At 45.8% G+C, this 12,055-nt stretch overlaps 1 protein-coding gene across 5 annotated transcripts in view; it reads left to right on the forward strand.

The window, feature by feature from the left end:
• The window catches only part of Mobp (myelin associated oligodendrocyte basic protein), a 55,403-nt gene that overhangs the window by 13,053 nt on the left and 30,295 nt on the right, over positions 1-12,055 (forward strand). For 4 of the 5 annotated variants that reach the window (XR_010051528.1, XR_010051531.1, XR_010051529.1 and 1 more), the window contains 2 exons: positions 8,275-8,484; positions 8,722-8,967. Coding sequence is in view for 1 of the 5 variants with exons in the window: in XM_063260949.1 (XP_063117019.1) it covers positions 8,279-8,484; positions 8,722-8,953 (438 nt within the window). In the remaining 4 variants the exon portion in view is untranslated. Of the gene's footprint in view, positions 1-8,274; positions 8,485-8,721; positions 8,969-12,055 lie in introns of those variants that run through there. The other variant, XM_063260949.1, reaches the window with a different exon arrangement.

Raw genomic sequence — 12,055 nt, forward strand, 5'->3', positions numbered from 1 at the left:
CTCAGCGGCATAAGCGCCTGCTTTGCAAGCAGGCAGTCGTGAGTTCGATCCCTGGTACCGGTAAAAAGGAAAAAAAGCCAAAAAAAAAAAAAAAAAAGAATTACTTTGCTAGTTTAGTACATACATTTGAGCAGTATGTAAGGTATCACACCACTTTTTATTACCCATACTTTATATGTAAATATCCTCAAAGAAAAAATGTTCAAGTACTTTACAGATGCTTATGGGGTAAGAGTTCAGGAGTCTGCATTGTTTTCACTCATCCAAGTTATCTAATTTTCAACAGTGAATATAGATTTTTTAAAAATCCACTGAAGGACAGAAAGGGAGTGAGCTACAGAAGCATGTCAGATGGCACCACAAGCTTACGTTCTGGTCATGTAGCAGAAAAAGCAGTATCAAGCCAGAGGCAAGGCTTTTTGCACTGAGTAATCTAGAAGGCAGCTTCATTGATTTTAATGCTAATGGAATGAAGGGATGCCTAACAGTATCCAAATCACCAGCCAGGAATTGGCTTTGAGTTCAGCTGATTTAAACACAATTTGCAAGCAGGAAATATAAGGCAGATGGTAGGTTATTACATGATTGGTTACCTGAATTGCATTAACTCACATATTGTTAGGCAAGTTAGCTCTAAGTAGATTTACTTAAAAGGAATTGTTACCACCATGTAGGAGCATCCTTGGAACAAGAAGGGAGCGGTTTGAGCAACAAGCAAGCAGAGTTATTAAAATTGTCTTTGACTAGGTTACTTTGTCCCAACCAAAACCCTTGAAGCAAGTTGGAAATAATATGTATTCTTTTTTTAAAAATATGTATTCTTTTAACTAAGGTAAGTACAATCTGGAAATAGTCAAATTGACCTAGGGCATTGTCAGAAGAAAAGCAGCTGGACTCAGACAGTCAAGGCTGACCGAATTTAGCAGGGTGCTTACTGACAAGAAGCAGGAGCACTCGCAGAGGCCACTATTTGATTTTTAACTTGCTATAATATGTCTAAAAGGTTGCAGTTTTATAACCGTGCCTTTAACGTTTGTATAATTTGCCTTTGTAGTCCCACACCTGAGCCTCTTGGGTTGGTAGGGACATCTTGACCACCAAACTCTACTTTCTACTTTTCCCTTTTGAAGTGAAGTGTTCCCCAGAATTTAGGCTTCTTTACCCTAGAACATAGACCCACAGATTTCTGTGGTTCTATACCCTCTACATTCCTGGAATTTGAGTCTGCGACTGATGCCTGCACTCTTTTACTCCCCATAGAAGCATAGATGGGTGTTGGACCTGGTTGGAATGCTGGAGACACAAAAGTGGATTCAAATCCCCGTCTAACTCAGTCATGTTCCTTAGTCTCTATCATCTCTAGGTTGTGGAACATAATGCCATACAAGAAAACAAAGTAAAATACATTGAACAATCATCATATAGTATGTGCACAGTTCATGTTGTTTCATTTCTCTTTAGTTATTTGCCTGTATTTACAACTAATTTACTAATATAGATTTGTTTGGAAAGGATGACTCTTGTATCTCGTTCTGCTCTTTGGTATTTGAGGTTCAGCTTTTCTAAACTGGAGGGTGATATAGGGCAGAGTAGGGAGGCAGTGTGCATAACCAGTGAACTTTGTATCCCAGCGAAATGCTGTGTCTGCTACTGGGGAAAGGGTCAGTGTGCTATAGCCTTTTCAAAGAATATGAGCACTACTTAGGGGAGGAGGAAATGTTCTTCTAAAAGTTGGATGAATTTTCAGCTGTCCGTACTAGAATAATGTTAGGGTTCTGCTAGATAAGAGAATTGCTTTGTCCTTTAGTATGGACAAGAGAGGGAGGCTATTCCCTGCTGACATGGTGGGAAGGCAGCCAGCCAATGAAGCTCTCATGGAATAAGAAATTGAGAGCTTGATCTTGATGTGTTACAACAACAGATGGACAGAGGGTGAGCCAGGGTACCATCTTAGCTTGGAATTGAGAATTAGGTCAGAGCACGAATTCAGACTGTAAATTTCTTTCTTTCTTTCTTTCTTTCTTTCTTTCTTTCTTTCTTTCTTTCTTTCTTTCTTTCTTTCTTTCTTTCTTTCTTTCTATTTTAAAGGGAATAAAACCAAGCAAAACAAAACAGAACAAAACCAGTCAAAACAAACCAGTGTAAGTGACACAGGACTTCAAAACAATATCAATAATGGTTACCATAATGCCTCTTGCTGTCTTCAAAATAACTGCAGATACATTCAGACATAGTAAAAATCAAACAAAATAGAACAGAATAGAACCAATAAAAACAAAACAATGAATGCAATAAAAGACTTCAAAACAATATAATAATAAATCTAAAGTGGCTACTATAATATATCTTGTTACCTTTGAAATTAGCTGCTCATGCCATCGGATAAAACAAAATCAAACCAAAACAAAACAAAACTCACCCCCCCCCAAAAAAAAACAATGAGAATGACACAGGATTTTAAAACAAGACAACAGACAATCAGCAGTGGCTACCACCCTCAGAAGGAGATCCCCCTAGGTGCCACACTGCAAATTGCCATCCTCTGAATAGATGATCAGATTACCAGCTATAGACTTGCAGTCAGTGAAACACTAAACACTGCAAGCATTAAACTGTATTCCACCTCAATACCCTTCATCGCAGCCTGTGCTTCTCTGGATCAGCTGGTTCTCCCCCCAGCAGCGGCGCATAGCACCACTTCTCAGGGAGGGCTTGCTTCTTGGTGACTTCATGTTCTCTTCCCGCAAAGTCCGTGAATGGTGCTGACTCATGGGAAAAGGCTGGCATCTGGCTGTTGCCCCAGTGGCTCATGTGTGGTGCCAATTCACTGGGAGGGCTTGCTTCTTGGTGACTTCAGAGTTTAAGTTAATTTAAAACCTGTCTTTTACCTAACACAAATCATTTATTGGAAAGTTGGAGCAGGTGCTAGATTATCTGCTGAGATGGATGCCAGAACCATTTGGGAAAAGATGACTCCAAGAAGGCTGGAGGAACTGGGGATGTCTGGGTTTTCTGTGAAAAGCACAGTGTCTATTTCCATGCAGTGGGCATGGAAATCCCTCCTGTGAGTTAAGCCAGAACTGTTTCATTTCAGTATTTTCCAAGTGGGAAGAAACTGAGCTGAACTTTGCAAAAATGTGCAGGATTTGGGAAGGGGTTCAGCAGATCTTCAGGGACTTTACTCAGACTCTATAAGTTAGCTGTAGTTTCTCATTGTTTATAAATACCTGGTTGAAGAAAAAACTTCTTTGGATATTACTGGCCACTATCCTCTCTGGAAAATTTGAAAATTTTTCTTCTAAGGCTGTCATCCTACCTCTCTGGATGCCCTTTTCTCCTTGACTTTTCCTTCAGTTTAAGGCCCATTTCTCCTCCAGGGACCTTCCTTTGTCTAGCTCATCACTGGTTCCTAGGCATCTCATCCATCCCAAGGCTGTGCTTTCTGCATCTGGCAAAGGACTCTCAAGATTATAGCTCTAATTCTTGAGTTTTGTATACCCATTTCCTGATGCATGTCCTAGGCACCTTAAATTCAGGATGTCCAAGATTGATAGGATGATCTCCCCTCCTCTCATTGGTTTATATCTCTAGCTAGTTGGTGTCTGCCATGTTTCCAGTCACTAGGGCCAGACACTCCCCATCCCAGCTCATCACCTGTCTCTTGCCACTGTTGCCTCTCCTATATGCCACTTGGCAATGCAGACAGTGCAAAGACTCTCAGAAGTGCTAAAATTCACCCCAGTGTGTCTTTGCTTAGAGATCAGCCTTTCCCATGCTTTCACAAACTCTCATCTCCAAATGGCCAAATCTTAAAGCCAGGTAAAATGTGTCTTCCCCTGAAGTTTTACCTTGTTCTTCAGCTCAACATACTGTCCTCTGTCTTATAAACCCCCCAGGCTGTCTTATCAGTATGGTCCCCATTTCAGATCATGTAGTCCCTTGTATTGCCCTTATTGATGTTTGTGTTATCTATACTGTAAGCTAAACTCATTGTAAGCAAGACGTTTAATCCATCTTTTTACCCTTCCTAGTGACCTGCATGTATTTAGACTCAGGGCATTAGTTTTATGGCCATTGACAACTACATGCATCCCAAGCACATCTTGCCTCTCTCTTCCACTAGTGGGGAGGTTTCCTGAGGAATTGGACTAAGCTTGAGCCAGCTTTCTGTCCAGGATATCAGCAGAGCACTGTGCCTGGCATAGTTTATGTATATAGTAAATGCTTAATCCAATGATTGAAGGGAACACATTAATCATTTAGTATTTATTATATATAGAAGAATTTGAACATTAAACTTTTGGATAAAGCATGGGAGCCTATAAGACGTTGGAAAGTAGGCTACAGAGGTAGAGGAGCAAATCCATGAGAATGTGATACCACAGAGGAAAGGGACAGTTTACATGAAGAGATGCCCAAAGTGGGGAAACAACAACTAGCTCAACAGGAGGCCTTTGAAGAGTCACACGCTCCCTTCTTTTTCAGTGCTGTGAACTGAACCTAGCACCCCTGCACTGAGCTGCATCCGCATCTTTTCTTTGATACAAGGTCTTGTTAATTTCCTAAATTGCCCAGTCTGGACTGGAACTTGCAATCCTCTTGCCTCAACCTCCCAGAGGCATTTATTGTAAGCATGTACCACCTCGCCCAGCCGAGAGCTGTTTTTATTTAGGAAGAAAGGAGCAGAAGTGTAACAGAAGTACACTGAAGAATGAATGGGAGATGTAGATACTGAGAAAAAAGTATTGACAATTTTTGAAGAACTTTACCAAGAGAAGAATAGAGAGGTAAATAGATGTGGAAGTGAGGTATACAGAAGATTTTCTTTTAAAGTGCAAATATATGTGTGAATGTTTAAAAAATTAGAGAAAAAGATTTCCAAGAGAAATGTAAATTACTGAGTAAAAACTAAACATTTTGAAGTAAACATTATGTAAAATTAATTACTTTTGCATGATAAAACAGGTGAAACATTCAGGAGGAGTATTTGTATCATTCATAAAAGATACAAAACATAATTCAGACTATCATAAACTGAGATGAAAAAATGTATTTTAACTGCTCATTCTGTCCCTCCTTTCTGTTTGTAGTATAGTTCTAAAAAAACCAAAAGTATTAAAATATCACCTTAATGTGATACCTTAGTTAGTGTCTCATCACTGAGACACAATATCTGACCCTTACAGTTCTAAGGAGGAAAAGTTTATTTGGCTCACAGTTTGTAGAGATTTTGGTCCATAACCAACTGACTTCAAGACAGAGTGATGAGGAGCCTGACAGAGGAGAAGCTGCTGACATCATGGCAGCCAGGAAACAGGTAAAGTAGAGGGAGGAGTCAGGGATGGAGACATGCCCTTCCAGGCCACACCAGGAGCCACCAGTCTCTTCCAGCGGACTGCATTTCCTAAGAGCAAGTCAGCTATAAACTCCCATAATCCAGTCACCTTCTACAAGTCCTGCCTATGTGCGTATGGGGCTTTCAGCAACATTTTAGATCTAAGCCATAACATTATGCTCCTCACCCCCAAAAGACATATCTTTATACAAAATGCATTTAGTCCATCTGTTAGAGTTGCAAAACTTGTAACAGTTTTTCAGTATTGCTGGAAATTCCAAATCTAAAGTCTCCTTTCAGACTCAGGATACACTTAGCTGTGAAACCCTGTAAAAGTCAAAAAAAAGTTAAATACTACCAACATACAAAGGCACAAGGTACATATTCCCATTCCTAAAAGGAGGCATAGAGGGATAGAAACTCATAGGACCAAAGCAAGACCAGAACCCAGTAGGACAAACAGTAGTTCCATGTGCACCCCCTGGGGCAAGCTGTGGCCCATGGAAGCTTTAAACAGCATGGGTGGTTCTGTTGGTATGGCATTACTATTAGTAGAAGCCCTCACAGCTTCTCTCTTGGTTGCTCTGCTGCCTGCCTCACTGCACGCAGGCCAGCCTCCCAGGGTTTCTTCTGAAATCTAGATGGAAATCTTCTTGACTCCATATCTCTAACATTCTGTATGCATCTAAAACCAATACCATGTAGATGACCCCAAGGTCTGCCACAGGCTGTAGCAGTAGAGAGGTCCTTTTGCATCATGGCTACAGGGGCCTCAGAGTCCTGAATGGCTGAGCGTAGTGGACCAAATTGCAGGGAACCAATTTCCTTTTGGAGAATCCCAGGACTCTCTTTTCAAAAGAAAGTTTTATGTCCTTGTTATTTGGAGCCTGTGATGAGAGGGAGTCTCGCTGATTTTTCACATGCCCTCGGGTCATTTTTCCTATTGTTCTGATCCAAACTGCATGGCTTCTTTTTTATGTTAATCTTTGCTTCAGCTAAGCTCCCCTCTCCTACTTCTAGTAGGTGATTTCTTTCTGGTAAAACTGAAAACTTTCAAAAAGGGCTTTTTGCTCTTGATTTCCCACATAAACCTGGCTAAGAACTCCGACAGTATTCATGTCACAACCCAAGTAAGGCTGTTTTGAAATTTCTTTTTTTCTTTGTCTTTTTATCGGTACCGGGGATCAAACTCACAACTGCCTGCTTGCAAGGCAGGCGCTTATGCCGCTGAGCTAAATCCCCAGCCCCAAAATTTCTTAATCTGAATTAGTTTACTGCCCCAAATTTTAGTCTCCCACAATGTCTTTGAATAGGAACAAAATGTAGACAAATTTTCTGCCACAGTATAACACACATGGCCTAGAGTCCAGCTGCCAATGAAGTTCTTGTTTCCAACTGAAACCTTCTGAGCCTGGTCTTTTCCATCTACTTTTTAATCGTGCTTTTGGTCTTCTGAGCTCTGGCCAGGCTCTCCCACAGAGCTCCACTTGCAGCATTCTAGGTCTTAGAATTTTGCCAAACTCTTCCTACAAATCAGTTCCACAGGCTTCTGAACCACATGGTCAAGAAGCATTACAGCAACAACTCAGCTTCTGTTACCAAAACCTTGTTGCTGAGACCCTACCTGACACCCACAATTTAAAGGAGGAGAGATTTGCTTTCACTTAGCATGTAGAAGTTCCAGTCTACAACCTTGCTATAGAAGATGGCAGAGGGACACAGCAGAGAAAAAGATGCTGACATCCTGGAGGGCAGGTAAAGTGAAAGGAGGAGCCAGTAGAGAAATAAACCCTTCCAGGCCATACCCCTAGTGATCTGCCTCTTCCCACCAGACCTCACCTGCTAACAGCAAATCAGCTACAAGCCTCCATAATTCATCACCTTCCAAAAGCCCCAGTTTATGAGCACTTGAAACTTGGGGGTCATTTTAGATCTAAACCACAGCAAGTGATTTAGTTGCTTTTAATGTGTTCATCCTTAAATGCCCAGAATATATGTTCTGTTATCATCCTTCTCTGTCCTCTCCTTGAACTCTGCACAGACTTTTATTGGTAACACAACAGTGCAGACCTGTATCACCAACAGAGAGTGAGTTATTGGCAGCAGGGAGTTATTTGCAGGGTCCAGCTATGCCCACTGCCCAAGTTAATCTGTTCTTACTAATAGTCCTTCAATTTCTCCTGTGCTTCAGTGTTTTGGAATGTGAGAAGTACCCTGCAATTGTCACATTTCCAGTAGACCATTTTTAGTCTCCAGCTGGCTGTCTGGGTTTGTTACTGATATCTAAACAAAGCTGTGCTCTGACCTCCTGCACCACTGATTATTATTATTATTATTATTTGCCTATTTTTGAGCTTCATATAAAGTCAGTCATACAACTTGCATCCTTTTGTCTGATTTTTTTTTTTTTTTTTTTTGCTTAATGTTGTTTGTGAGATTTAAACTGCTGGTGCACGTGTCAGTAGTTTGTTTCTTTTCACTGTTGCATAGCTGGTACTGGCTGTTGAACCCAGGCCCTTAGCACTGATCTACGCCTCAACCGATTTTTCCTTCCTTCCCTCCTTGCCTTTCTCCCTCCCTCCCTGCTTCTTCCTTTCTTTTTAAATTTTGAGATAAAGGCATTGCTAAGTTAGTAACTGGCCCAGGCTGGGCTCGAACTTGAGATGCCACAGCCTTCCACACTGCTGGAATGACAGGCTGTGCACAGCTCGAGCTTAGAGTTTTCCTTCTGTGACAAAAGGCCTTTCCTAAATGTAGACTGTGATTTAGTCTTTTCCGTTTTGTGGCATTTCCCCTGTCCTACATCTCTCTCTCTCTCTCTCTAAGAAAACACGACTTTCAGAGATGCTCTGCCTCAGCTCTCAGTGGTGTGGGGCAGACCGTGTATGTCCCAGACCGCCCTCCCCGCTGACGCGGCCCTGTTGTCCCTGTCCCCGCAGTGAGATGAGCCAGAAGGGGGCCAAGGAGGGCCCGCGCCTGTCCAAGAACCAGCGGCTGTCGGAGCACTTCATCATCCGCTGCTGCCCGCCCTTCACCTTCCTCAACTCCAAGCGCGAGCTGGTGGACCGCAGGTACAGCCTGTGCCGCAGCGGCTGCTTCTACGAGCGCCAGGAGGAGGACTGGGTGTGCTGCGCCTGCCAGCGCATCAGGTGGGTGTCGCCCGCCGGCCAGGGGCACGGGGAACAAGGAGGACCTGGAGGACGAGGGGACTCGGGGGGCGGGGGCGGGTCCCTGGGGAATCTGGGGAGCTGGGGGACTTGGGGAACGCGGCGGACCTGGGAGACTCGGGGTCGCAGGGGACGCCGTGGACTTGAGGGTGCGGGAGGCGCAGGAGACGCGGGGGACCTGGGGGACGCGGGGACAGCTTCTCTCGGCCCCCTCACCAGCCGCCGCGCCAAGTCCCCTCCGAAGCCCAAGCCGCCGCCCGCCAAGCCGCGGTCCCCTCCGAGGTCCCCGCCGCCCGCCAAGCCGCGGCCCCCCGCCAGGTCCCCGCCGCCCGCCAAGCCGCGGTCCCCGGCCAGGTCGCCGCGTCCCCGCGCAGAGCTCCGCTCGCCGCCCGCCAAGCCGCGGCCCGCGAAGGCCAAGGCGCAGCCCCCCGCGGCCGCTCGGTTCTGGTAGCCGCGCCGGCCCAGGTCAGTAGCGCGGCGCGGGCGCGGGGCGGGGAGGGCGCTGGCGAGGCCGGTCCGGCTGGTGACAGCAGGGGGCGCGGCGCAGGGGCGCGGGGCGGGGAGGGCGCTGGCGAGGCCGGGTCCGGCCGGTGACAGCAGGGGGCGCGGCGCAGGGGCGCGGAGCGGGGCGCGGCGCACACTGGTCTCCCGGGACGCTCCCCCGGTGCGGGGAAGCGAGTCCTGCAGGGGAGGTGGGCGTGGCGCCTCCTTTCTCGGGGGAGGGGGTTCAGTCCCCAGTGGACCCTTGAGGAGCTGTGCTGGAAGCCCATGGGGCTGGAGGGTGAAAACCACAAATACACCGAGACGGTAGTTGATTACCGTGCAGTCGGGGTCACTCGGGTGTCGGGGAGTCCCACAGGGCCAGCGCATGTCCCCCATCCCCCTGCAGGGTTAGCTGTTGGGGTGTGCTCCTGGGGAGAGCGTGCTTGGCCCCATGCCTGTCCTGCTTGCACCCTCTTGTCTTTCCCAGCGCTGCTCCACCTGTCAGAACAGTGGCTCTCAGTGGTTTGGACACAGCCAGCTTCCTTTATCTCTCTGCCCTTCAGACCACCTCCTTCCAGGAATTTCTCACCCCTGCCTCAACTACCTTCCCAGAGAGGTGTTTTCCCCACAATTCCTTGCGGGTTGTAGAAGGTGCTCCACGTTGACTCTTCTAGACCGGCTTCCTTCCCTACCTGTGAGGGAATCCAGAACTGCACCTTGACTGACCCAGGAGCCAGCAGGAGGCTTTGGGGTCCAGTGAGAGGTGCTGCCCGACCACCAGGACCAATCTAGCGTTCATTGTTGACTCTGTGTTAGTAGACCATAGTCTTCTTTGTCTGGCCTTTTGAATTATGGAATCCAGGGTAAGACCACCCCAGCCTCATTTACTAAAAACACAAAAACAAAGAAAACTACAGGAATCTTTCAGCACCACATGGGTTCCCCCAGATATGCTAGAAGTAGGTCTAGCATGGAGGCTCTATTTAGGGCTACTCTGGCCAAGGAATTGATTTTCTACTGAATCCTGCTGAGTCAAAGAGGGGAAGTTCTCTTCTCTGGATGTTATGTGACGGTCTAGTAACAAACAAGTTCCAGTCAAGATGCCTAAAACGGCTGGGACAGAGACAAGTGCCACCCTCCATCCTAGGAAGGGGTGGTGGGGTAGCATTACCTTTGTAGAGCTGCAGTGAGAGGTGCCTGGATGGGAAAGTTAGCTATTTCTGAGTCTGGTATTAGGTCTATTAGGGTGAATGTTCCATCTCAGCGGATGGAGGGCAGAGTTCTGTGCATCTGAGGTGATCATCCCGTCTGAGTTGTGGCCAGAGGGTAACAGATGCTGGCTCCTGACTCACAGGGGCCCTGAGTCCTCTAGAAAAATAGCATCTGGACCTTTGAACGTTTTGTGGGTCTGGTTGACTTTTGACTAATAAAGAAATTAGAGGATTGATATATACAATCTTGTGCCCTAGTAATTGGGCGAGAGTCAGTTCTCCTTTGGGGTATAAGAGATGGGGCCTCCGTTTCTGGGACTTGAAGACCATTATACATTGGGGTTCATATATGTAGAAGTTGATTCCCTTCCTATCATCAGAGGTCTTGGGATTTTTTTCCTCTTTTCCTGTGGGGAACAGCAAAACAGCAAGGGAGTGATTAGAAGCACCCTTTTGAAAGATTCTGAGGGATCAGAGCAGAGCAGGTAATGTTAAGGCAGACCTGGGCCAGCTGGCCAAGACATACATTGGAGAAGACTGGTCCAGCCAGCAGCAGACTTGTAAAACTGAGTGAGTATCCGGATGGAAACATTAAATGCAATCGTAGTGTCTTTAGCTGCTCATCTGTATATGAAAGTGGCACTGACTACCGCCCCATCTCAGACCTTCAGGTATTGCTATGAGCTTTCTGTTGGGCTGGGCAGAGGTAGACAAGAGATGGCCTGCTGAGCTCTAGGGCCATAGGGCTATCAGAAATTGCATTTAGGGTTCTTGAGTGGAAGCACAAAAATAAGGACATTAAAGGTGGCCTTTTCGTAATTTAAAAGTGGCATTGAAGGGTAATTGAAGTAGGCAAGACAGCAGAAAGGTAAACCAAATAAGTGTGCAAAGCATAAATTTCAGTCCCAAGATTGGGATGCCCTTGTCCTGGGGCAACTTATCTGTCATATTTTAAGGGTGTTCCTTGTTTCCTCCCAGGTAGTTTGCTATATCATCCTGAAGTAACAAATCTAAAACAAATTTTTAAGTAGGTGAGGGTCTGACGGGTACGTGAACTATAGTTAGCTAAGGCAGTGAAGATCTCAGCAAAGGACGCAATGATCTAACCACGAGGGTGCTCACCAGGAAGTCACTTACCTGTAGATGGAGCCTTCTGTTTCTTCTCTAAGGTACTTGCGGTTCTTAACAGGTTCACAAGTACTTGGTCTCCAGGGTGGACACTCAGTGCTGGTGGGACTTTGTTCCCATATAATTATATATCTTGTGCTTGTGCTTTGTTCCCATAAATTGGATATTTTGTTATGTTTGGACCAGATTAGTAAGAAGCTATGAGAGCCTTGTGGCCTGAACCATTACCGTATCAGAAGATAGAAAAAACTTCCATATAGCATTTCGAATGGACCTGCATTTCACCTGGTTTGGGGGGTGTTCCAAATTCTCATGAGGGTTCTTGACAGTGAGCAGAACCAGGACTTACAAGTCTCTTGGCAAAGTTTTGCCAGAGTCAGTGTTAGAGTCCAGCTGGCCTTTTTCACCTTTCCAGAAGACCGAGGTCTTCATGTAGAATGGAGGTGGTACTTTATTTTTAAAGCCTTTGCCATCCCGTGAGTTATTTGAGACATAAAAGAGGGCCCATTGTCCCTCTGAAGGGCCTGGCATAGTAGAAACCACGATTTCTTTGAAGAGCACCTTGACTACCTCTGTGGCCTTTTCTGAAGAGCTTGGGAAGCCCTCAACCCAATTTGTGACAGCTTTGATGAGGACCAATGACAACCCCCCCCTTTGGTGGCATGAGAGTAGTCAAGTTGCCAGTCCTCTCCAAGTGTGTTCCTCTCTTTGTACAGGCTCTACCAAAGAAG

This window comes from Cavia porcellus, unplaced genomic scaffold, assembly GCF_034190915.1.
Source record: "Cavia porcellus strain 051 isolate PalLab524CR breed Dunkin Hartley unplaced genomic scaffold, mCavPor4.1 scaffold_14, whole genome shotgun sequence".
NCBI lineage: Eukaryota > Metazoa > Chordata > Mammalia > Rodentia > Caviidae > Cavia > Cavia porcellus.